This window comes from Muntiacus reevesi, chromosome 1 (assembly GCF_963930625.1).
Source record: "Muntiacus reevesi chromosome 1, mMunRee1.1, whole genome shotgun sequence".
Taxonomy (NCBI): domain Eukaryota; kingdom Metazoa; phylum Chordata; class Mammalia; order Artiodactyla; family Cervidae; genus Muntiacus; species Muntiacus reevesi.
Window position 1 is genome coordinate 11,577,953 of NC_089249.1, and position 26,429 is coordinate 11,604,381.

Here is a 26,429-nt window from a genome sequence, read left to right on the forward strand (position 1 = left end):
GTACTTTGTGTTGGCTATAGATATGTTACCTGGAATCAGTCAGATCCTTTTGAGGCTGGATTTTACGTCTGTTAAGGCTGTCAGAGAAACCTTGAGTCTAAGGCTAATTTATGCCCACTGCTAAAGCATTGCACTTCTGAGAACTCTCCCCAGTGCCACAAGTATTACAAGGTCTTTCTGCTGTACCTGGTGGGAATGTGGTTCTTTCCCTGGCCTTCACTGGTAGTTTTTTCTCATTGGGCACAGGTCACTTCTCAGCCAAAGACTCAAAGATCCCCTCTGTAGATCTCCACGTGTGCCCCTCTGCTTACAGCGCTCTGGCCATAGATTCTGTCTGCCTTGACTTTGCTGAGCTCTGCTCGGTTGCTCCTCAGCACAGCAGGGTCACTGGGCTCTGTCCCAGGTCCCCACTCCTGCGCTGCGGGCTGGACACTGCCTGCAGGCACTCAGCTGGAGTCCTCAGAGGGCGCCTGACGCTCATTTCCCTTGCGTCAGGGATCACAGCGCTGCACTGGCTGCGCTGTCTGAACATGGTGGTTTTGTTTATTTGATCGTGTTTCTAGTTATCCACGGTGGGAGAGTAAATCCAGTCCCTGATATTCCATCATAAATGGAAGCAGGGGTCTGTGGTTTGTCTTTAAGTTCTTTTTTCACAGTGGAGACTTACCGAATAATTTCAAATCCAGTGCCATATATGAATAGTATTATATTAAAGGAGCTGTGGACTAAGAATCAAAATCAGGGTCCCAATCCTCATTCAGTCGTTTAACTTTCTGCTTCCCATAGTATATTCTGTGACCTTCTACCCAATCTAGAGCAATTCATTTCTTACTTTAATTCATATCTGTAGAAAGAGAGTTATGAATGTTTTTTATATCATGCTGAGGTGCTATAAAGCGAGAACATAAGAAAATGTGTTGGTTGGCTTGGGTTGAGCTGTTTTCAAACAGAAGCTGGCTTATTGTCACTCACCAATCTTCATTGTTAACATTTCATGTTAGGCACCATACTGGACATACCTTTTATGTGCATTAGGACTCTTCATCTACCAGTCACTGGATGCTATTGATGGGAAACAAGCCAGAAGAACAAATTCTTGTTCTCCTTTAGGGGAACTTTTTGACCATGGTTGCGACTCTCTTTCCACAAGTAAGTTAGTGGAGATTTTTTCCTATAGTTGTTTTTTGTTTGTTTTTTAATGATGGCTTAAAAAATGAAATGAACTGAACTGTTTGGTTTGTTTTGGTTCACATTTGGAAGCAATTTTGCATAGTGTATTTTTTTTAAATACACTAAAAAAGTATGTTCAGTAATTTATTCTTGCCTAATTTTAATGCCAAGATTATGCACCTTAAAATTCTATATTTCTAAACATTCAGTGGCAATTATTTAACTTATTTTAAATACTTAATGGTTTCTAAACCTCATTTCTTTCAGTTTTTATGGCAGTTGGAGCTTCAATTGCTGTTCGCTTAGGAACTCATCCTGACTGGTTGTTTTTCTGCTCTTTTATTGGGATGTTCATGTTTTATTGTGCTCACTGGCAGACTTATGTTTCAGGCATGTTGAGGTTTGGAAAGTAAGTATGTATTTTAAGTTGTATATTTTAAGATGTAATCAAATTCATTTTCACTGTCATACTTCATTTAGTCATAATAAAGGGAACAAACTGTCAATCAGGAATTTAAATTACCTTTTAATTTATTGAAGCATCCATAAATGTTATATCTTAGGGTATTAGTCTTTCAGGTGTTTTTGTTATAGTTACATACTTGATGATAATTTTATTTTTCTTCCTCTCCAACTTACTAGCCCAAGTTTACATTGACAGGAGAAAAAGAAAAATAAGGGATATGAATAAAGTAGAAAAAGGATATAAAGTACCTAAAAAAGAAGCATTTGGCTAAAAGATAAAATAATGAGGTATGGAATCTAAAGGTCCTTTATAGTCAAATTTTTGTGTGTCCATAAAGGGGAACCCCTTGACAAGCAGTCCTGAACAACAGTAGTTGTGAGAATCTCAGCTGTGGTGTACGGTTGGTGAGATAATGTAAAAGCATCTTGTAATATTTTCCCCGATGCTTTATTCTTACCAGGAAACACTGCACAAGACTGGAACTCTGTTCTCTCCCTCTCTTTCTCATCGGCTCCCTCTTTGCCTAACCCTTTAGTAGCCGTCTCCCTTTGGCTCATTCTCAACTTTGGCTTCCCCTGCCTTCAGATATTTTCCTGCAGCCCTTTGAAGCAGTAGCTCGGAAAAAAAAAAAAAAAACTTCTGATAATGATAAATGAAAGGAGAAGCTCAAAACAATGGATCATTTAGCAGAGTGAAAGCCATTGGCAGTTTTTCACGTTGACTTTCAATTACAGAATAGTCACAGCTGTCAGCTGTTGAGCACTTGCCTGGTTCTGGCGGTGTTTTCAGTGCTGTACATGCCTTTTCTCATGTGTTCCTCACTTTAACCCAGTTAAGGGTATTGCTGCCACTGTACCAGTGAGGCGGAGAAGTTCTGTAACTTCCTTATACTGCTAAAGAAGTGTGGAAGCAGGGCTAAACTCAACTCTCCAGACCCCACACTCTTAAGACTGTTGTTCAGTAGCAGCAGTTATTTAATGACTTAGACTTTACCTCTTTGACTTTTAACTTCATTAAAATCTTTCTGAAATGAATTATTTTACATTCCTGGCCTAGTTGTATACTTTATACTCATTTACTGTTGACTGAGAGCTTAATGTGTGCCTAGAATTGGACATAGAAAGATGAGTCACTTGTGGGTGGGATGTGGCAGACAGATTGAGGAAAAAGCATTGTAGGCAGGAGGATAAGGAAAGGAAGTACTCAGAACATTAGGGAAGTGGTTGCTGTGGTTGAGCCCCAGACATGTGAGGGACTGGAGGAGATCCTGCACTGCCCAGGGTTTCAACCATGTGAAATACTTACTGTCTATGGCACAGACCCTCCTCTGTATGGTTTCACTTTATCAAAGTAAATGCATCATTGAGCATTGAGTAGGATACACATGGATGGTCCAGCTTAACACTATAAGAAGGATCTATGTGTGGGACATCAGCCAAGCTTCTGTAAATACTTACAAAGTCAGTCAGTATCAACTGTCAGTTGGCTAGGATGGATGTCCTGAAAAATCTGTCAATAAACAATAATAAATTTCCAAAAAAATCAGTCATTTATATAGTTTATTCTTAAAAGAGGAAGAATGGCACTTTCTGTGGTATGAATGATGCATATGTGAAACCAAGGTTCCTAGCTCAATCCCTGTATATGTCCTTTAGTTCACTGAAAGTTTGTCCTGTAATTTCTGTCAGCTTTCCTAGTTGCTTCTGGTCACTAGTCATACCCTGGAAAAATTATGGATTAACTTAATGGAATTCTTCACTGTTACTTGAAAAAGAGTATAAAATTCTGATAATAAATCATAGGTGTAGGGGAAAGAATGTTGACTCTGATGTCATTTCTCTATAGCAGTATCCAGCCGTTTTCAATACAAGTGTGGAAAAATCACTTCACTTTCTCTTTCCCAAAAAACAGGTATAATGTATATATAGCCCATAAGACTCATAATAGATGCTCAGTAAATGTCAGTACTTTTCCTCTTTTTTTCTTCACAAAATACCATACATTATATTACTTAGTTTACCTTTTTGAACTAACTTGACTGTTTCCCCATGCAGTCTGGAGGCCTTGATTGGCCTATCACTAATCTTACAAATACTGCAATGTCATTACATTTTCCTTTTATTTGTGCATTAATGTTCCAGTCACCTTTTCCCTCTAAATGCCCTCAAAATAACTCAGCTGAGAAGTCTTTTCTTCCATATCTGGATCTATTTTATCATCTAATCCCTACATTTCTTGTATTTGCAGCACAGTAAGTATTCCTCTAGCACGGCATTTAAGAGGAGATGCAAAGGAGGTAGACACATAAAATCTGAAGCTCAGAAAAAAATATATGGATTTGGAGAAATGATTTAGAGGTCATTGGCATATAGATGATAGTCTTAAGTATAGATGTAATATTCAGAGAATCTAAAAAGAGAAAAGAGGAATTCTGGAAACAGTACCTTTTAAGATGTGGAGGAAGGAGCCTGGGAAGATCTTCTAGAAAGGCAGGAGAATCACAAGAGAACATGGCATAAAAACAGCAAAGCTTTTCAAGAAAAAGGGTGTGATGAGCAATTTAACTATTGAGGAGTTACATGAGATAGTAACCAAAATGAATCCCTTACGTTCAACAAATTGAAAGTCACTGTTTACCTTAAACAATTTTAATGGAATGGGGCCAAAAACTTGACTATGGTGGATTATGCAGCAGTATGAAGAGAAGAGGAAATTACAGCTGTGGACTACTTGCTGGCCTGTTTATGGAGCAAAAGAGAGAGGAATTGGTAGCTTCAGAGAATGCAGAGTAGGGACTGATGTTGCTTGGTTTAGTGGGTTTTTAAAAGAAGTTTAAGTATGTTTAGGGCTTCCCTGTTGGCTCAGACAGTAAAGAATTGCCTGCAGTGCAGGAGACCTGGGTTCAATCCCTGGGTCGGGAAGATCCCTTGGAGACAGGAATGGCTACCCACTCCAGTATTCTTGCCTGGAGAATTCCATGGCCAGAAGAGCCTGGCAGGCTACAGTTTATAGGGTCGCAAGAGTCAGACAGAACTGAGTGGCTAACACTTTGACGAGTGTGTTTATATATAGGGGAAATGTCTGTGGAGACCAAAAATTATAAGGACTATTAGTAACATGATGAGGAGAACTATTGGAATTTTCCCTACTTTTTAATGAAATTGACTTGAGAGTGTTTATAAATTTGCCTTAAATCATCTGGTTGTTTTTATGTTACTATTAATTTTTCCTGATTATAAGAGTAATACATGATTGTTATTAAAAATTCAAACTTTGTAGAAGTATATAAAATAGAAGATAAAAGCCTTCTGTAATCTCAGCGGTAACTGTTACTAGCAATTGTATATATGCTATACAAGTTTTTTACCTATATGTGAGCACATTGTTGTTCCTGTAGGCTTTTTCACTTAACAGTGTAGTTAACTGATAATTCAGTGATGGAACTAAAGATAAAAATAAACTAAGCCTGTGGAGATTTTTACATCTTTGATTTCAATATATGGTCCATGAACCTTCATATTCCGGAATTTGATTTACAAACCTCTCTTCTTTATCTTTCCTCTAGAGTGGATGTAACTGAAATTCAAATAGGTTTAGTGATCATCTTTGTGTTGTCTACATTTGGAGGAGCAACAATGTGGGACTATCTGGTAAATCTAAGTGTTTAAATTTATATTTAAGTACTTTTTAAACATTTGGGGAAAATATTGTATTGTTAATTTTCTTCAGATATCCTTAGAGCTATATTTAATACTCATTCCATTTCTTAACCTTTTTTCTTCATTTTATAATTTTATTATTCTATATACCTTATTACAGCATGACTATACTACCACATGAAAGAAAACGACTCCATTTCCCAAATACACAATTAGACTTGCTAGTTGAACTACCTTTTCAGGCCAAAATTTATTTCATAAAATAAATTTATAAAAAGTAAATTCAGTCAAACACTTTATGTTTGAAACTTGCCCCTCAACATTAGGAAAGTTGCTAATTTGTATTTTTTATAATTTACTATGCGTGAAGTTTCTCATGTTGAATGTTTTTTATTTTCTGCTTGGTTGAAGACTTCAGTATTTAGATAAAAGTTGACTCTCAAGGAGGCTACTGTTACAAATTCATGCTTTCCACAGGAAGGAAATTTATGAAGAAACAAATTATTTTCTCACTGCTACCTAAGTTTACACTATTGGCTGATTCAAAACTTCATGCCCATAGAGTTAAGAAGAATAATAAGGATAATATCAGCTGTCAACAACTACTGCTTATTCAACACTTACTATGTTCTTAAATATTTTACTGTCACTCTTTTCATCTGACCCCCAGAACAATTCTATGAAGTAGATACTGTCATTATTCTGATTTATTAATAAGTCTTAAAATGATTAAGTAATTTGTATAAGGACATGTAGCTAGTAAGTACTGGAGCTAGAAATTAAGCAGACTAATTCCAGACTCTGTTTTTAATCACAAAGCAATATACCCCTGGTAATACAAATAGTAAGAAATACGAAGCTAAACATACTCTTACCGTAGGATCTAGTGACTATGCTCTTTAGTATTTACCCAAATACATTAAAAATTATGTCTATGCAGGGAATTCCCTGGTGGTTCAGTGGTTAGGATTCAGTACTTTCACTGCTGTGGGCCAGGGCTCAATCCTGGGCAGGGAACTAAGATTCCACAAGCCATTCCACAAGCCACATGGCATAGCCAGAAAAAAATTATATCTATACAAAAACCTGATTATGGATATTTATTGCAGCTTTATTCATAATTACCAGAACTTGGAAGCAAGTCTTTCACTGGATAAATGGATTAACTATGGTGCATCTAGGCAATGGAATATTATTCAAATAGTGCTAAAAAGAAGGAGCTATCAAACCATGAAGATTCATGGAGGAAACCTAAATGCATATTATTTAGTGAAAGAATCTAGTCTGAAAAGGCTCCATGTTGTATGACCCCAATTATATGATACTTTAGAAAAGGCAAAATGATGGAAACACTGAAAAGATCTGCTATTGCCAGAGGTTATGGGGTTAAGGAAGGATGAATGAAAAAAGGATTTTAAGGGATGTGAACCCATTCTGTGTGATACTGTAACGGTGGATACCTGTCCACCTGTCCTTATACATTTGTCATTTATACATTATGCATTATCACATATTATGTGACACCAAGAGCAAACCATAATATAAACTAGGGTGATTATAAGTGATAATGACGTCAGAGTCAGTTCATGGATTGTAACACATGGATTGTATCGCCCTGGTGGAGGATGCTGATACCAGGGAAGCATGTGTGAGGGCAGGGAGTAATGGGGACTCTGTGTACTTCCCGTACAGTTGCTTTGAACCTAAAATTTCTGTAAAACTTATATCTATTTTTTAAAACTGTAAGAAATTTCTCTGTGGCATTTAGTTTCAGAATTGCCCATTGTAATTCATATTACTAGGCTCAGAAATAGACTCTGAGCATATTTTTAAGTAGTGGAACATTCTCTGTGATGTTCACATTCCTTCTTATCATGTAAGGATAAATAATAGAATCAAGGATGTGCTACATAGGCCTCTAAAATACGTAGATGTGTCTTTCACGGTAGTGGCTCTGCCAGTACCCATCAGAAGGTAAATGTGGGCTTAGAGGCAGTTAGGCAACTCCGGTCATTATCAGATGTGGTTGTTTTAGTTTGGAATTCTGATTTAGTTATTCTGTGGAAGAATTTAATCTTAAAATCATTTCATTCAGTATTTTGGCAATACCATAGGAAGAAAGCATACCTATTTATACTGATCAATAAGAATACTTGTTTTAGATATAGATTTTCTAAATTGAATTGTTAACCTGTAGTTTTCACAAATTTTGGTACAGTATTTCAAAGTATATTTTCAAAACACAATAGCCTATAGCTTTTGGCAATTCATTGTTACTGTTTTTTAAATCCTTTGCTGCCTTTGGAAGTTTTCTTGAACAGCAATTGACCAACAGGTAAATATATATTGCTACAGAGATTTAATCCTGGGTGTTAACTACACAGAATTTTTGCATGCACACACATTGTGATATTTGTCACATTCGTGATACAGATCACAGGTCACAGTGTCTGACTCCTGAGATGCTGCCTTTTAGAGGTACTAGAGTCAAGTGAACATCTTTTTTCATGTTTCCTTTAAGTCAGATGAAGGCTTGTGAGATGAAATACTTCATCACAGTTATTTAAGAAGACTTAGCTAAATTTGGTGCATTCATTTAAGAGATAAAACCATTAGAAGAAAAATGAACACTTCAGGTTACATTCCAGAGGTTAAGGTTTGATTATAAGAAAATGGGTAGCTTATTATATAGGGTCCTATTGTAATGTTTCTTTACTGTTTAATAGGAAAATAAATTTTGTTTTCTTAATGAAGTGTTTCTTTCCTCTACCCTAAAGATACCCATCCTAGAAATAAAATTGAAGATCTTACCAGTTCTTGGAGTAGTAGGTGGAGCAATATATTCCTGTTCAAATTATTTCCATGTTATCCTCCATGGTGGTGTTGGCAAGAATGGATCCACTATAGCAGTAAGACATTAATTTCATCATCATTCATTATTAATTTTATGATAAATTTTCTTAACACCCAGCTATAGAGATACTATACATCTGCTGTTTCATTATTGACATAATTAAAAGGTGCCATTTGTTTTCTTCCTTGTTGTGCCTGGCACTGATATAGGAGAGGAGGAGGAAGGAATGAGTTCCTGATTGAATGTCAGGAAAGCAGTCCAAAGTCATGGTTTCACACATAGGCCAATTTATTACACATGAAGTAAATTTTATTGAAATTTCATCACTGAAATATATTTTTAAAACTACCCTAATATTTTAAAAGGTAAAAACTTCAGCCTCAGTTCTTGAGTGGGTACACCTTGTATTTGTTGTGTTATTTACACTTTGCTCATCTATAATTCTTCTGTACTTATTCATATTTGTTTTTTTAAAAACTCCTTCAATACTTTTGCACAGAAAAGAGGCAGAAAGAATTCTGCTCAGTTTTTAAACAAATATAATATCTATGTTTTTTAAAAACATGTCATCAAAAAAATAAATAAATAAATAAAAAACATGTCATCTTCAAGGTAGTTGAACATTATGAACTTATTCCAGTGATGCCATCTTCTATCAAAACATTGCTGGAATGCCTTTAAGCTATAGTTCATTCTCTTTAATTTGCTGTAGTTCAGAATTTCTGTCCTGTAAGGATGGGTTTGACTTTGAGAAAAATCAAAGTCATTTGAAGCCAGACCTAATAAATAAGAGGAGTAAAACCCTGAAATATAGCATTTTTACTTAAAAAAAAAAAAACCTCATTCTCTTAAATGACATATACTGGCTCTTAAAACAATTTGAAAGGAACCCACATAATTCATATATTATGGATCTTTATGAGCTACAACTACTGAAGCCCACGCTCTAGAGCCCAGCTGTGCAACGGGAGGAGCCACCACGAGGAGAAGCCTGTATCCCACAGCTGGAGAGGAGCCCCCACTCCCCGCAACTGGAGAAAAGCCCACACAGCAGCAAAGAGCCCAGCACAGCCAAAATAAATAATTTTAAAGCAGCATTTTAGTAGCATAAATATTTATAACATTACTGTATAGTGTTTTGTTGACATGACTTTAAAATATTTATATTAGTGTAAGTTCTAACATTACATATAAACTTAATATACAAGAATAAGGCAGTTTTAATAGATACATTTAAATTGATGGTTATGTAATTAGTAAGCCTTAATATCAAATTTATTACAGTATCTTGTTCAGAATAAGCAATCCTGACAGAATCCCGATTCATATAGATAAAAATATAATGGGTTCAGTCATACAGTGCTACATAAGAGGGCACTTGCGGTCTAAATGTAAAAAGCAGGGCAGGGTGGGATGTTGGTATAGAGACTAGAATTAAATTCCTCCTAATCAATGAATAAGATATTGTGTAAAAGTGGCAGGTTAAGTTTTATTTCAGTATCTCACAGAAATATGTTAACTTGGCAACTGGACTGTTGATGGTCTTTAACATGGTAAAATTTAGTACAAGATAAATGATGTCATTTTTTAGTGATTATTAGCTTAAAGTGTATATTCATATCAAATTGGAATGAAACATCTGTAGCACTGTATTACCTCTTTGTAACCCTTGGTAGGGTTCTGTAGAAGTTTGAAAAACACAGCTAAGGTCTGTATACTCCTTTAAGTCATATACTATCAACACTCTTCTCTACCTCTCTAGTTCCTAACACAAAGTAGATGCTCAGAAAATATTTGCATTGTAATAAATGCATTGTTAAAATGTGGTGCTGATTTTCTGCTTTATCCCTTAGGGTACCAGTGTCTTATCACCTGGACTCCACATAGGAATAATTATTATACTGGCAATAATGATTTATAAAAAGTCAGCAACTAATTTGTTTGAAAAGCATCCTTGTCTTTATACCCTAATGTTTGGATGTGTCTTTGCTAAAGTCTCACAGAAATTGGTGGTAAGAAATTCTTTTAATTTATGATTTATGGTATAAATAATGTATTTGTTTCTCAAACACAAAACTGGAAACTTTCATATAATGGGTAGGTTTTTTGTGGTGTTATCACAATAAATAGTTAGCTATTTGTGCTCCAAGTAATACTGTAAATGAATGTTTTATTCAGAGAGACAAGACTCCTTAGTGTAAGTTCTCTTAATTGTTTGTTTTAACGACGACTATCAGTTATAACCTTCTGATATCAAGGAATTTAAGTTGGAAGCTTTAACAAACTACCTAGTCCTGAATTTGAGAGATTTGCAATTCAGTATTCTCATATCAAATGTGAGATTAAATGGTCTCTTTGGTGGTGGTGGTGGTGGTTTAGTTCTAGGTTGTGTCCTACCCTTGTTGATACCGTGGACTGTAGCCCGCCAGGCTCCCCTCTGTCTGTGAAATTTCCCAGGCAAGAATCCTGGAGTGGGTAGCCATTCCCTTCTCCAGGGAATCTTTCAGACCCAGGAATCAAACCCAGGTCTCCTGCATTGCAGGCAGATTCTTTACTGACTGAGCTATGAGGGAAACCCAAATGGCCCTTTTATCCTTATCTTAACAGTAAATTAAAGATTTAGTTATTTCTATCCTAAAAATAAAACATTTAAAATTTAATAGTGAAATTATTTTGTTTACTTTTTTATAGATAGCTCACATGACCAAAAGTGAACTGTATCTTCAAGACACTGTCTTTATTGGCCCAGGTCTTTTATTTTTAGACCAGTACTTTAATAATTTTGTAGACGAATATATTGTTCTTTGGATAGCAATGGTAAGTACCTTTTTGCTAAGATTTCTTATTTGTTTTTAACAAATGTCAGATAATACTATGCTTAAGAGTCATTTCAGTGAGGTATTAGGTAGCCTTAGCTTTCTAATCTATTAAGCATTTTTGAACATTTAAAATTATTTCTTTAAAGTTCATTTTATATTGTGTTTGAATGTGGCCCACATATATATGGAGATACAGCTCCAACAATGTAAATCCTTAAAAATAAAACTCTGTGCCTTAAAAAAAAATAGTACCAGAAAACAGTACAAGTGGCCTGAGGTGACCTCTAAAAATGGTACACTATTCACTCAACCCAGAAAACCCCACAATATCATGCAGATCAAGAGGTTAAAATCTTCGTGTTCACTTTAAGAACACTCGTGAAACTGCCCAGGCCATAAAGGCTATGCATATCCGAAAAGCCACCAAGTATCTGACAGATGTCACTTTAAAGAAGCAGCGTGGGCCATTCTGTCCTTACAACGGTGGAGTTGGTAGCTGTGTACAGGCCAAACAGTGGGGCTGGATGCAGGGTCAGTCCCAAAAAGAGTGCTGAATTTTTACTGCACATGCTCAAAAATGCAGAGTAATAATGCTGAATTTAAGGGCTTAGACATAGATTCTCTGTTCATTGAGCACATCCAGGTGAACAAAGTCCCCAAGATGCAGTGCAGGACTTATAAGAGCTCACGGTTGGATCAATCCCTACATGAGCTCTCCCTGCCACATTGAGATGATTCTTACTGAAAAAGAACAGATTGTTCCTAGACCAGAAGAGGAGGCTGCACAGGAGAAAAAGATATCCCAGAAGAAACTGAAGAAACAAAAACTTATGGCCTGGGAATAATTGCCACAAAAAATAAATGCAAATAAAAGTAAAAAACAAAAAAAGAAACCAGTACAAAAATGTCAAAAATCACTTCACTCTCTAGCAAAGGGTTACAAACATGAATTAGTGTCTTATTTAATCCAGGTTATTAGAATTACTTTGAACTTACAGCAGATAACAGGCAAATTAAATGGAATTGGTGTTAGCAGAGGGCACTACGGCATCAAGAAATGTCAGCTAATACTGAGGAGACAGAACAGATAGTACAACTAAGTACGGGATTCCAGGACCATTTGTGCTAGAAGCAAGCAACCATATATATATGTATGGCCCTTGAGAATAGTGCAAAATTTATATTAATAATGATGATTCTTATCAAGCAGATTCAATTATCATAGCTTGCATCCTGCTTAAAAAGTGATATAGATAATATATAATTTCTATTCAAAAATTACAAAATATAAAATTATGGCGCATAAGAAAGAAGCTTTAGCCATCTAAGGAAAAGAAAATCATTGTTTCTAACATTTTAATCACAAGTAAATAAAGGAGGCAATATTAACTTTTTAAAAAATTTTACTGAGACATTAATGGCTAGGCTTCAATTAGTGCTATTTCTGGACAATTTTGCCTCATTTTTTCCTACCTCCAGACCTCACTAGACTTCACAAAATTGTTAGAGATATACAAAAATTAATATTAAAGTGAGCTAGAAGAAACATTGAACCTTTTGATAATTTGAATGATCTCATACTATTTACTAGAGATAGGTGTTTTTTAAAACCTATCTGTTCTGTGCATGGACCAATGGGGTACATGTGATCATTCTTTATTCTAGGTTTTATAGTATTATACTTTTTTGGAGTAAATTAATATCTATTCAGAAGTCTTCCATTCTTCAAATGGTGGTGAGATAAATCTTAATTCTTGAAAGGTTCTCAGGCAATATTCTAAAAAATGTTTGAAAGTCAGCATGATCTCTTTTAAATTACTATCCACTATAAATATTATTGCTACAAAACAATCTAAATTTAAGAAATAGGGGGTGGTTTTTCAAAGTATCTGAAAATTCAATGTAGGGTTTCTTTCGGTCAACTTAAATGTATTACCAAATAGAATGAGTGTAATTAAAATATCAGGTGTTAAAAATTCAAGCACCTAACTTGTAATGAGTGAGTTGGCCTAGTTTTACATCAGTGGTGGAGATTATGGTAAGGAAGTTAAATTCAGTTTTTCTTTAAAACACTTTGTTAACCACAATTAAGAACAGGCAAACAAAAAAAAAACACCGAGTGGACCAAAACCAACATATTGTGCCCTTTGGCATCCTTAGAAAAAAGGTTCTTGCTTCAGAGAGAGAAAAGCCAGATGGAATTTTTCAAGTAAATATTTTTCTATTATCAGTGAGAATTTTCTACCAACAGAACCACGAGGCTCCTTTCTATGAGAGGAAGCATTTGCCCCCAGCCTCTGAGAAAGTTCTTAAGTAGTGTGCCTTCCTCCTTAGTTTTGTAAAGAACACAATTTTTGTATGCCTTCCCTCAACTATGGTGTCTCTTCCAGGCCTTTACTTTCTTACAACTACTTTCACAGGAATAAGGAATAAAAGTATATGATGGAGTGATTTCAATTCTAATGACTGACAGCCCCTTCTAGTAGAAATTGGTGGCTTTGTTGCACAGCAGAAAACTGAAAGAATGTGGAGCCAGAAGACTTGAGTTCTGTTGCTTTTCAGCTTTTATAATTAGTTTAGACCTTTTATCACTCTGAGCTGTTTCTGAATCTGTGAAATACCCTGTATATCTCAGAGGACTACAGTGAGGCCCAAATACAAACTATAAAATGTAGTATTTTTGATGAAGAATTTTTGGCTAAGGTTTGAGATTAGGGGGTGGACGACAGAAAAAAATAGCTGCTTCTTCAGAAAAGATAGACCATAATCCATTTTATATTTTCTTTTTTGCTTCTAAAGGTCATTTCTTCACTCGATATGATGAGGTACTTTAGTGCTTTGTGCCTGCAAATTTCAAGACACCTTCATCTAAGTATCTTCAAGACTTCATGTCATCAAGCACCTGAACAGGTTCACAAGCATATTGACTAATATCCCAAGGAAAAGAGGAGAAGCAGTTAGGGGAACCTATGAATAAAGGAAATCCCCCTTTGCAGGAGGCTAGTATATTATCAAATAAGGTTATATTTTAATATAAACATTAAGTCCTATAGATCCATTGTGTCTGTCTGAGTTGCAAAGCCCTCACTATCAACATTTTTTATCAAGGTATTATCGGAGTAATACAACCTATAAATTAATTCTAAACAAAACCAAAGAAAGAAATTTCAATTTTCTAAGAAAGTGAAACACTACAGTTCTAAAGAGCAATCTTTCTGTCTCAGAAATCCTCATCAGAAGTTGGGGTTTTCTCTGCCAAAGGATTACATAAAAATTCAGGACAAAGGATTTTAGCCATCTTAAGGGAGATGCTTACTTTGATTGCTAAAAATTGATAAATGAGTTCATAATATTGTATAAGTGCATAGACTTATAATGTAATTATTGAGTCAAATGTTATAAGCATCTTTACAGTGACAGCCAGTTATTCCTTGATATTCTAAGTTTCACTGTCACAAAAAAGTGGATATTAAACATTTCCATTTGTGAAAAATAAAAACAGTAGCCTAAGCACAACTGACATGTAAGAAAACCAGTAATTTATGAAACCATGACAAAAGTATCTTTCCTTTAGAATATCAGCTAAAGCTACTTCAAGTATACTTTCACTCATTTGAGATAAAATGGGGATAAAATAAGTATCTTTTATTCAGTCACTAAGTACATTATATATTGATTCTTATCTTTCCACTCTCAAAGTGTTTCTATTGCTCATTATGAATAATAGAACTGTCAAATGGTTCTTTGGTAACCCAGATCCTCAATTCTCATCTTACCTGTTTGTAATTTTTATCTAACAGTTCTGTAGACCATAAGCCATGTGTTGAAAACATTTCTTTAAAAAAGAAATAATGAATATGTACTATATTTTAAGCAAGAAAAAGGCATATTGTAAAAAGAGTGAAAGTTGATATTCCTTGAAATATGTTACTTAAGTACAAGGAAAATACTCTGGAATACTTATTTTGCTTCTAAAACAACTGGTAAATTCAGTAAGAACAGCTTGATTTGAATAGTACTTAAAATTTATATTCCAACATGTACTTTGGCTTAAAAGGGAAATCCTTTACAAAATGCAAAAATTTAGGAAGTAAACTGTCCCTAATGTCAAATATTTGTTAATGATGGAGGACTAATTTCTTCCAATATAATTGATCACAGAAGAAGAGAATCAGTATGTTTGTTTTTTAAAATTTGGAAAACCTAAAATAAAGGTGGATTATGAGACAGAAATTAGAATTTAAAATATGAAAAAACAAGACAAAGTCACTCTTCTCTACTTCTGTTGGGCATATTTTTTGTTTTGAATGACTCAGGGAAAGTATTTTCAGCAAAAAATGGTAAGTTTAACCCAAATATTTCAAATTTGTTTTTGCTGAAACAATATTTATTAAGTGTTCAGTATGTTTTTCTGTGTTTAAAAAGTGCACATTTAAAAATACCAGGTATAAAAATTAACAGTTTGGAAATGAATGTAAAAACTTCCATATAACTGAATATTGAAACTGGAAAACAAAATATTCTATGTAATTTATAGTTAAAAAGAGATGTGATGTACTTAAACCATAAGTAATTAGGTATGTTAATGAAATGCTCTTAATCCTTACTAAGGGCATGTGTCATTTAATTATGGATTGAGCCCAGTTAAATGGCATTTTGATGTCATTGTAGAAGTGACATTCACAAATCCATGCCTTAAAACAGTATTTATTTATCTTGTTTGTTTTTTTAAATGGATTTTAGCAGTTTAATTTATTCCAGAAGGGAAACTTAAGTTGTTTTTAGTAAGTTTTATAAGTCAATAGAATGTATTTTTTGAAATCTTATTTCATTAGAATTGGCAGTATAACTTCATGAATATGCATGAAAGGATGTACGTATAATAGATTGTGTGTTTTTTTCCTTAAATAAGAACATTAACCATCTATACTTGTGTTTTCTACCTTTCGGAAGTAATACAAATACACTGAAGCCAAAACTTGCAATTAAATCATTTTTATTGCTAAAAGTTAAATGACAAATGTTAGAAAAATTCACTACTGCTATTATCACTAGTACTATTAAAGAGCTGAAGCACAGTGGTACATATACTTTAGGTATTGCTGCTCCTCACATATGTTCATATTTGGAGGTGAACAAAAAGAATGGTCTTGCACTTAAGCTAATGATTAATACGATATAATATTTTAAACTAGAATCTTAAATCACTCTAAAGACTTATTAGCTAATGTTATATCATATTACTTAGGTTCAAGTTCTTCCTTCAAAGAGTCATCAGAATAACATGGATTGAAGAGACTTTCGGACACTTGCCATCTCTTGCTGCTGCTGTTACATGAAAGGAGATATTAAACACTGGTTTAATTTTAGATAAGTGTTAATACATATTTCAGCAAATAAAATATTTCAATGCTTACATTAATTCTTTTTCAGTTCTGAACAACTTACAGTTTCCATCATAATTTTTTTTTGCAACAAAGCCATTTCTTTTTTAAGTTCATTTTGTGCACCAGTAAGTAGATTTTCATGATTCTTCTCCAAGTCCTCCATACTCTAAAACACAAAAAGCTAGGTCAATTACAAACCACCACTTTTCATCTCAGTTTGAAAACTTATGCAGTTGACTTTCAAAAGTAGGAACTTTTTAATATTCAACAATGCACATTACTTATCTCAAAAAAAATATTCTAATACATGAAAACCAAAATATCTACTAAAAGAATAGAAAACATCATCATAAATCAAATATTATTAAAGGAGTTACAACAGTAGTGTACTTTCTCACTGGAAGAAACAAACAAAACATAACAAAATTTTATAAAAGGAATAGAAGCACAACTGGCTGTAGCTATGTAGTAGAAAATGGGGATTAATTCCAATTTAGTTGCCAAAAGAATAAGATTGAAAAGGTAAGGGAAAAGGAGTTAAAAGTATTCTAGGGCAAGCGCATAAACAACAGCATGAAAGTGCAGAGTTCAGAGAAAGCAATTATGTGGAAGGGTGGAAGTAAAGGAGGAATGTAGTAACTGAAGCATAAAAAAAGGATCATATTATTGGGGGGAGGGGGTAAATCTTGAATACCTAAGAATTCGTAATGAGACTCTACTGCAAGTTTTTCAGGAGGGAAATGATAATGTTTTCGGAAGATAGTATGGCAGACCCATGAAGGATGGGTTGGTAAACAGACAAATCAGTTAAGAGTTTCTATAGTATAAGCAAAGAATAACAAGATTCTGAACGACGGCAGTAGCAGTGCTGAAGAATAAGGGAAATGGAGGCGTCAAATATAGTACTAAAGTTCCTACACCAAGTGATAATGGCCAGTGATAGCATTTAGCACTTAAATAAAATATAATGAATTCAGAATGGAAAATAGTTAAAAATTTAAAATGTGTAAGCAAAATGTTTTCCCCTTAAACTGAGAAAAAAATTATATTCTACTTCCACATATAAACTATATTTTGTAAGAATGTGTTACGTTACCAAATACAACAGACCTTTATGAACTGCTCACATAATTGTCTAATTGTTTTCAGTCTCTGGCTCTGAACAATTCTAGACTGTTGGAAAACCTTTTGTTGCTGTCGAAACAGATTCTACAAATGTAAAATAAAAAATTATGTAATAACCATTTGGGTAAAATTTAGGAAAAAATAATTCTATGTTAAACTTAAAAGGAATAGTTTTTAAATCAGTATTTTTAAGATTTTATCTTAACATTTACTATGAGTTTAGATAATGTGTTCACCACTTATATACAATAATATAATAATCCAGCTAGTCACTGAATAGGAAATCTCAACAGTGCTCAAAACATGTCTTAATTCTTCTTGCTTTCTATGTCAACACAGATGATCCTTCCAATATTGCTGATCTTTTAGTTTCTTGGCCTGTTTTCAACCAATGGTTTTTGCCCTTCACCCTACTTTATCTATTACTTACATAATCATAACCTAGATTTTGTCATTACCAGTAACTATAACCTCTACATTAGTATTAATAATAGCAAACTTCATATTAACAAAGTGTTAGGTAGGAAGCAAACATCAACAGCTTTTATATATGGTATGTGCCTGTACTTGTGGTTTACCATTCACCAGAACCAAACTCACAGCCAGCAATAGGTAAAGGAACCTGGCTGAGTTCCATGGGTGTACTGCAAGGCCAGGCTCTCCACTTCTGCTTGAAACTTGGTTATAATAAATTAATTATAAAACTACAAAGCTAAGCATAATACTAACAGCAAGTTTTTCTTCTTGTTCCTCAGCTTTCTGCATATCCATATCCCACTGCTGGAACAAAGTCAGAAACTGCTGGGAATATTCTTGGTTAAGCTTCTGCCTGTAAAACATATTATTATATTTCATATCAACGTGGAGCAACTATCAAAACAAAATTAATTTGATGTAATTATGCTATAGTAAAAGAGAAAGTATCAAATTTCCAGATGTGAAATCAAGAAGTAAAAGTATGACTCATGCTGATTCCAGAAATATCTGTTTTCCTAACCAACTAACAGAAAAACCCTCAAAATCCTCTCATGCACTTTAGTTCTTGAAAACTAGTGGAGTTTTATTATACATATACATTTTCCAGAAAAGTCCATTTTATCTCCAAGCAATTTACTTTTTCATTTTCTCCTACTGAATATAGGTATACTGAATATGATAGATTCACCAAAGTTACTACAGAAAATTTTCAAATAGAAATATTTCACTTAATTTTTCCCCACTTTGGTACAGTGATTTTGTACAAAGAACAGTTAATTCAGCTAAAATATACAAATTGTTTATAATATATAAGGTTGATCATTTTATACATTTATACTTTTTATACATTGTTAAATAGTTAACTGTTATAAGACCAATGGTTTATAGGACACTGACTTTTTATTCAGCTAGCGTACTTTTAAAATGAAAATAAATTCCTTTTATTGTTTAAAAAAGCCTCAATCATTATATAAAGGGCTTCCTTATAGCTCAGTTGGTAAATCTCTGGAGAAGAGAATGGCAACTCACTCCAGTATCTTTGCCTGGAGAATCCCATGTTCAGCTAACGTATTTTTAAAATGAAAATAAATTCCTTTTATTGTTTAAAAAAAGCCTCAATCATTATTTAAAAGGGGAAAGAGGTCATCTTTATTGATTTCTAGGAAATGTATCTCAAGTCTGTGAAGGAATAAAGTTATAGGACTAAAAGACGTAAGAGCAAAATCAAATCAAATATAATTTTTACTAGAGAGCCCAATAAATTGAAGACGATACTACTTCTCATAATTTGTACCCATGAGTAGTAAGGAATGATACAAATGTTGTGGCAGTGAAAAAAACCAACAACTTTACCTTTGCTCTTGTTGGGTTTTCCAAACATTTTCAAGTTTCTGGTTACTGGTTTTGAGAGAAGCCTTGGTATACATTTCTAGTCTCTTTCTCTTAGCAAGAAGAGACTTGTTAATATCAGCTATAATGAAAATAGATACTCATTAAATTTAATGTGAAAGTAAGTTATTTATTCCCACATATTCAAATAAATATGGATAAAGCTGGTTCAAGAATTTTGAAGATATTTTAAAAATACACATACTATCAAAAAACATGATTAGTTGCTTGCTTTTTTTTCTGAGAAAAATTTTAGTTATTGGTATCTCAATTCTTATTTTCTTAACTAGAGATAATTTTAATTTAGAGATGATTAAAAAGAGCTAATAATTGAAAAAAAAAAGGTCTCAAGGACAGACTTTAATTTTTTCATAAGAAGACACTAATAAAGACTAAATTTAGAACTCATATAAAACACAAAACTTTTTTAAAAGTCTAAAAAGAATAAAAACAGTTAAAATGTTTTTAAAAACACAGTGATACTATTAAATATATTTTTTACTAAGAGAGACAAAGCATAGGAAGATCTTAATTTAAGTAGGTATCTAAATAAATTCATTCAGGAACTCTTTTAAATATGTCCATGGAAGCTTTGTGCAGTGGCAGTATTGTAGCCAATGAGGTTTATCCGAGGCACGATTATTGCTAATTGAAAACTAAATATTTCCATGGAGCTTTTTACAGGCCATTTTTTACCAATAAGTACTGCATTTCATAAAACTTTTAATACTTCTAATAATTCTTTGCTAGGCACATGCATATGGATCTACTGTCAATAGTCATTTTCAGCAACCATGATGAGGTTACCTATACTATCAGATATTTGGTATTTCCAAGTGAAAATGAAACTGAAAGTCACTCAGTCATGTCTGACTCTTTGCGACCCTGTGGATTATACAGTCCATGGAATCATGGAATTCTGTAGGCCAGAATGCTGGAGTGGGTAGCCTTTCCCTTCTTCAGGGGATCTTCCCAACCCAAGGATCGAACCCAGGTCTCCTGCATGACAGGTGAATTCTTTACTAGCTGAGCCACAAGGGATTTTCAATATCCATCTCCAATAATACATTTATAAGGTCAAGTATTTTGCTACAACCAAATAGGGCAAAGCTTTCAAAAAATATTTGATTACATGAATATAGAGAAGAGCCAAATATTTACTTTTTTCAGAATACTATCCCCAATACAGTTAACACAACTAACATTTGACATACAGTTTAATGATCTATCTGATTATACATTTCTTTGGAGAAGGAAATGGCAAACCACTCCAGTATCCTTGCCTAGAAAATCCCATGGACAGAGGAGCCTGGCGGGCTGCAGTCCATGGGGTCACAAAGAATTAGGTGTGACTGAGCAACTAACACTTTCACATTTTCATACATCTCTTACTAGCAACACTGTCTTTAATTCTCAATTACATAGTTTGATAATGTAAAAATAACAATAAAGTTATTTTAAAGGTTTCAGTTTACACTGCATTTAGTAAAGAACACAAGAATGTCATAGAAAATAACCAGAGAGAGAATAAAAAACTGACACATATACAGATATGCGTGTGTTTGCATCACTTAGCCTATGAAAGTCATACAAAGAGGGATAGATATTTTTCCCATTCCTTTTTGATCTAAAATTCCATAATCTATTAAACCCACACATGTATAAAGTAACAGGACCATTCTTAACCCACCATTGTTAGTACCATTCTCTTTTCACATCAACTGGAAAAGGTTAATAAGGAAATCTATGAAGCTGAATCACATATATCTGTGCAAAATTTTATAAGAACAAAGCATTAAAAAAGTCTTACAGTCCACTGATTATTATTTACTGTTATACAAGTTATATGGTTTAAAACAATGTTGAACACAAATATCTCCTAAAACATACCTCCAAATCTTTCCAGCATATTCTGTACTTCACCCCTATGAAAAAATTACATCATAAAAGTTTTAAGGATCCATACAATATTTACTGTTTGGGAAGGAATATCACATACCCAGTATTTTACATGCAATACTCATTGGACAACCAAATAGATGTTTCTTAAAGTCTAATAGGTGAAAATAGTTTGATGGTATTACCCCATATCTTCAACTACTGCAGAAGTCCTTTTCCTCCCATGTTTCTCAAGTATTGGGGTCTTCTCTGCATGACAATAAAAAAAAATATTTGAAATTAAGTGTGTTATTTTGGTAATTTTTTAATGGTATTATATCTTAATTTTGAGGGTTTTTTTTTTTTAAGCTTTCTGCCAAGACAAGTTTTTAAAGCAGATTTATAAACACACTACTTTCTCTGCAGGTTTGTTGTGTTGTTTAGTCCCTAAGTCATGTCTGACTCTTTTGCGATCCCACGGACTGCAGCCCACCAGGCTCCTCTGCTCATGGGAGTTCCCAGGCAACAATTACGGAGTGGGTTGCCATTTCCTCCTCCAGGGGATCTTCTCCTGACCCAGGGATCAAGCCCTAGTCTCCTACCTTGGCAGGCAGATTCTTCACCACTGAGCCACCAGGGGAAGCTGCCTCTATGTTGGTTAGATGGAATGAAATCAGGATCCAAGACCGTTTTATACGAACAATTCTGCAAGTCTTCCTGTGTTAATGTCATAATAATCTCTGTACTATTTATCAGACATCAGCTGAAAGATGCTATAGAAGCTTCACTAGCCCCAAAACACAAACATGAAATACATGAAAATGCAGGACGTGGTCAGTAAAGGTTAGGTTCACTGTACCTTCAACAGCATCCTCCTCTGAACCACTCAGATCTTTTTTGTCTTCTTGCTCAAATTCATAGGCTCTTATAGCCTGATCCCCCACAGATGGTTTCGCAGACTTCCCGGAATATTTTCTTCCAGAGGGCACCATTTTTTCAATGTTTTCTTATTTAAAAAAACAAAAACGAAAAAACCCTTCTGAATCTAAAGACACTATTTAAATAGACCTGCAAATTTCAAAATGAGAGATATCAAATAAAGATCATTTTAACTGATCATTTAACTTTAGGAGTCTCTTCGTTTACTTTGTTGAACCAAAAATTAATAAGATAATGACAGAGCTGCTCCTGACTCCTGGGGTGCCTTAATGGAGAGTTCTCAGAGGACAGGGAGGGCAGGTAGGGCGGTGGAATTCTAGATCCGCTTTTGCCAGTTTCTGGCTAAATACAGGCAAATCTAGATTTTGCATTTCAGTCACAGAGTGAAATCAACGACTGACAGGATCAATCACGACCCCACCCCAAAGAAACTGCTAGCAACAGAAATACAAAATAAAACCCGCAGAAAAGACATCCAGTAAGAATTCCACGACCCAGGCCTCGAGGACCAGTGAAGGGGAGCCCTGAATTAAACTAAATGGTTCCTGTAGACTGGCGGGGGGAGGGGGGCGGGGCGGAGACTACAGCCCACCCTCTTCGGTCAACCTGTCCACCCGCCACGTTCAATCCAAGTTGCCCAGCCTGGGCCTTCTCGTCCGCTCCCCGCCACTCACAGGTCTGACCACTAAGAGCTTTACGGCTTTCAAATTCCTGTCAGAGGCTCCCGGGAAATTTTACCTGGTCAAGAGTAGCCCTTGGCTCAGACTCCCACGCAGAACAAACACTTCCCTCCTCACGCCCGAAAATCACCCCCAATGGCCGAGGACCGCAGTTAACGTCTCCGGACAGGCGTACCCTCCACTCCCGCTGCCCAAGTACCTTACCTTAAGTGTCCACTTCGCAGCCGCGACACTCCTCTGAGGAAACTCCAGATTCCGGCGGGAGAAAATCCAGCCTCGCCTCCCAGGAGCGTTGCTGATTGGCTGGCTGGAAGGCGCATGCTTACAGTGGTCTCAGGGCTCCGCCCCTTCAGACGACGAACTATGTGAGGCTGCTGACGCTGAGTGCGTTTTGGGCGGCAATTTGTGCCTAGTACAAATGAGGCATGGCGCTTTCCAGTTGCTTTTTGTAATTTAAAATTTTTCAGAATATTTTAATAAAATGGCGAAAGAACATGTAAGTTATGAAATGTGAAGAATACACATCTTAATTTGCGAAGTAGAATTTTACCAAAACCCATTGAATCTTCTCAGGAAGTCCTTTCCATCCCACTCACACCCTCATTTTCTACTCAGAGGTTTTTTAAAAACTTACCTTAAATTCTGTGTGAATCCTTGGAACCTCCCATTTTCTAAGTTTTCTTACCACACATATGTGCCCATAAACAACCCTTCTAGGTTTTGTGTTGGCATAGTACAAAAAATTGTACCATATTCTATGTAGTTTTCTGTCACCCGTTTTTTTACTTAACATTGTCACTAAGAGAATCTAGATGATTATACCTAACTAAAGTTCTTTCATTTTCACTGCTGCATAATACCCCATTGTGCCTCTATTCCACAATTTATTAGTTTATTTTCTTGTCTGTGGACTTATGGGTTGTTTTCAGACTACAGCCTATATAAACAATGCTACTATGAATATTCTAATCTCCTGCGTATATGCCAAAGTTTTTACAGAGGACCTGGGTGTGAAGTTGTTTGGTAATAGGCTAGATGTAATAAGGCCAAATTGGTTTCCAATTTATACTCCCACCAACAGAATGAGTTTCCATTGTTCAATGTACTCATCATCAGTTGGTATAGTCAGATTTCTCAATTTTGCCATTCTCAGAGGTGTAAAATGATATTTCTTTAGGGTCTTCTTTTTTATTTCTCCAATCACGCATAAGATTAAGCTCTTGTTATGTTTATTGGCCATTTGCATTTCCTTTATCTTAAAATATCTGAGTTTCCTGCTCATTTTTCAATTGGGTTATGTGTTTCTTATTGATTTGTAACTTTTTATATATTGGGTGAGTGTTAATAAATATTTGTGACTGCTTTCTGTATCTTCTATCCTGAAGTCATAAGAAAACAGAAGTTTGAAGGTTTTATTTTTCATTTTTAAGCCTTTATTCATATAGAATTTTTGTGCCTGACAGGTAGGATCCAATTACTTTGCCTCACTCCTCACTGTGGAAACCAATTTACTGAATAGTGCATCCTTTCCCTTTAACGGCTACATCATCTGTCAATATGTCAGATGTCCCTGAGTCTGCTTCTCTAGCCGGTTCCACTGGATCAGTTTGCCTATCTCTGTGCCATCATTCCAGCTTTATTAAAGGTTTGGCATCTAATAGGGCAAGTCACACCTTATTTTTTCCTTCAGGAGCATCCTGTGTATTCTTGAACTTTGCTTTTCAAGCAAATTTTATAATCAGTTTTCCAAGTTCCGGGAAAAAACAAAACCAAACAACTTATTGGATTTTCATTGGAATGGCAATAAATCTATAAATCAATTTAGAGAGAAATGAATCTTTCTATTCTTGAATGTAGCATATTTTCCATTTATTTAGGACGTCTTAATATAATTCAATAAAGCAAATTTTTCTCTGTGCAGTTTTCACTTTTATTGAATTTTTTATAAATAACTTATGTGTCTCTATTTTGCTCTAATTGTTCAGTTGCTCGTGTCTGACTCTTTGCTACCCCATGGACTGCGGCTTGCCAAGCTTCCCTGTCTTTCACCATCTTCCAGAGCTTGCTCAAACTCATGTCCATTGAGCCAGTGATTGCCATCCAACCATCTCGTCCTCTGTCGTCCCCTTCTCCTCCTGCCTTCAGTATTTCCCAGCATCTAATATCCAATTGATTTCTGATATGGGTCTTATTTCTTTTAAAAATATGCATTTTAAAAGTTTATTTACCTGTTTATACACACACAACATTGTTCCAGAAAGGGATTAAGGTGGCTTAAAAGACTCCGTAAAATACAGGAAGGAATTAGTAACAGAAGAAGCAGGAATGAAGCATATGCAAAATGCTTACACAATCCTACTCCTTTACTCTGGATGCAGCTACCACAGATTTGGCTCTAAGGTTTTTAGTAGGCAGTCAGAAAAAGAAACTTAATTACATCATTTGCAGTATCCAAAAAACAAAAACAAACCAATTACTCATGCAAAGCAGTGTTATTCCTAATATTAAGACAGAGAAAAATTTCTCGAGAGCCTTTATAAAGAGGTCAGTGAATGATGTAATTAATAATCAGTGTTCTCAGTAGCAACCTAATTGGAGACCAAAAATTAATTTCGTAGGGTTCTTTCTTCAATACAGGCTGATGGCATCACATCAACTTTTTCTTTTTTCTTCAGGGAAAGCAATTTTATCATGACTCCATAGAAGTCCTGAAACCCTAAAATTCTATTCAACACTTTCTGAATAGGTGTGTTTATTCCTCTTGGCAGAGCAAACATAGTTTATCAGATGCACGCAAGTTAGGAATCATTTCTTTAGACAATTGAGAGAATTAGACTACAAATAATTCATGCTATTCAGATACTTACGGTTTTTTCTTAACAGTCAAGCTTTTTTTTTTTTTTCCCAATCTCTGGAAAAGGAACCTTTCTTGTTTCCATTTGGTGCCACGGCTTGGGGGAAGGTTTCAGAGTGGTTAAAAAGTTGCCTCCTGGCTGGAGGCAGCGGCTCTGGCAGAGATCTCGGGACTGGGGAAGGCAGAGGGGTCCCGCCAAGGCCACCAGGTTCCGGAGACGCCTAGTTTCGCTGGCAGGAGAGCCTTTGGAAGAGACCCTCGCTCAGCCCGGCCTGGGGGCGGCCAGCCTGCACAGGTTGGTCAAGTGGACGCCCATCTTGGCGAGCTTCTTGAGCTCCTCCTCCAGGAAGTGGTGCTCCAGGAACCCGGAGAGCTGGGCGTCTGCATCCGCAGAACCCAGGACGTGTAGATCCTAGAGGGAGCCTGGTTCGGGCCCTTCTCGGGGGCCATGGGGGCCTCCGTGGCTTCCGGGGCGGTGCTCCACTCCTCCCGGGCCATCACCTGCCGGTCCTACCAGGGCGCGGCCACCCCACTGCTTCCGCGCCTTAAAAAAAAAGCTCGGCGCCCTTGCACTTCTCTTCGGCCAACATCCAGAAGAAGTGGCCCACGCCTTCCAGAGCCACCTCGTTGCCTTCGAAGTAGAAGCTCCGAGAGGTAGGTGGACGAGGCCCAGAGGTGTGGCTGATGGCGGCCTCCTCCTTGGTGGAAGAATTGCGCGGGATCTGGGTGCTC

The 26,429-nt window shown here is 35.5% G+C and overlaps 2 protein-coding genes and 1 pseudogene across 3 annotated transcripts in view; 2 read left to right on the forward strand and 1 right to left on the reverse strand.

Annotated features, from left to right (window-relative positions):
- Positions 1–16,384, forward strand: part of CHPT1 (choline phosphotransferase 1) — a 28,741-nt gene extending 12,357 nt beyond the window's left edge. The window contains exons 2-9 of one of the 2 annotated variants that reach the window (XR_010663433.1): positions 1,002–1,149; positions 1,438–1,579; positions 5,202–5,286; positions 8,073–8,204; positions 10,003–10,161; positions 10,841–10,966; positions 13,768–13,967; positions 16,217–16,384. Coding sequence is in view for 1 of the 2 variants with exons in the window: in XM_065937785.1 (XP_065793857.1) it covers positions 1,002–1,149; positions 1,438–1,579; positions 5,202–5,286; positions 8,073–8,204; positions 10,003–10,161; positions 10,841–10,966; positions 13,768–13,878; positions 16,217–16,261 (948 nt within the window). In the remaining variant the exon portion in view is untranslated. The remainder of the gene's footprint in view (positions 1–1,001; positions 1,150–1,437; positions 1,580–5,201; positions 5,287–8,072; positions 8,205–10,002; positions 10,162–10,840; positions 10,967–13,767; positions 13,968–16,216) is intronic. The other variant, XM_065937785.1, reaches the window with a different exon arrangement.
- SYCP3 (synaptonemal complex protein 3) lies at positions 16,243–24,740 on the reverse strand. The gene is made up of 9 exons (XM_065937823.1): positions 23,048–24,740; positions 22,084–22,230; positions 21,431–21,494; positions 21,237–21,271; positions 19,311–19,428; positions 18,210–18,309; positions 17,466–17,564; positions 16,417–16,521; positions 16,243–16,296 (listed from the first exon to the last, which is right to left on the reverse strand). Exons 2-9 carry the CDS (start codon positions 22,214–22,216, stop codon positions 16,243–16,245), a joined length of 708 nt encoding a protein of 235 aa, XP_065793895.1. The 5' UTR covers positions 22,217–22,230; positions 23,048–24,740.
- LOC136156566 (U4 spliceosomal RNA) lies at positions 19,935–20,086 on the forward strand (annotated as a pseudogene).
- Positions 24,741–26,429: the final 1,689 nt, after the last annotated feature.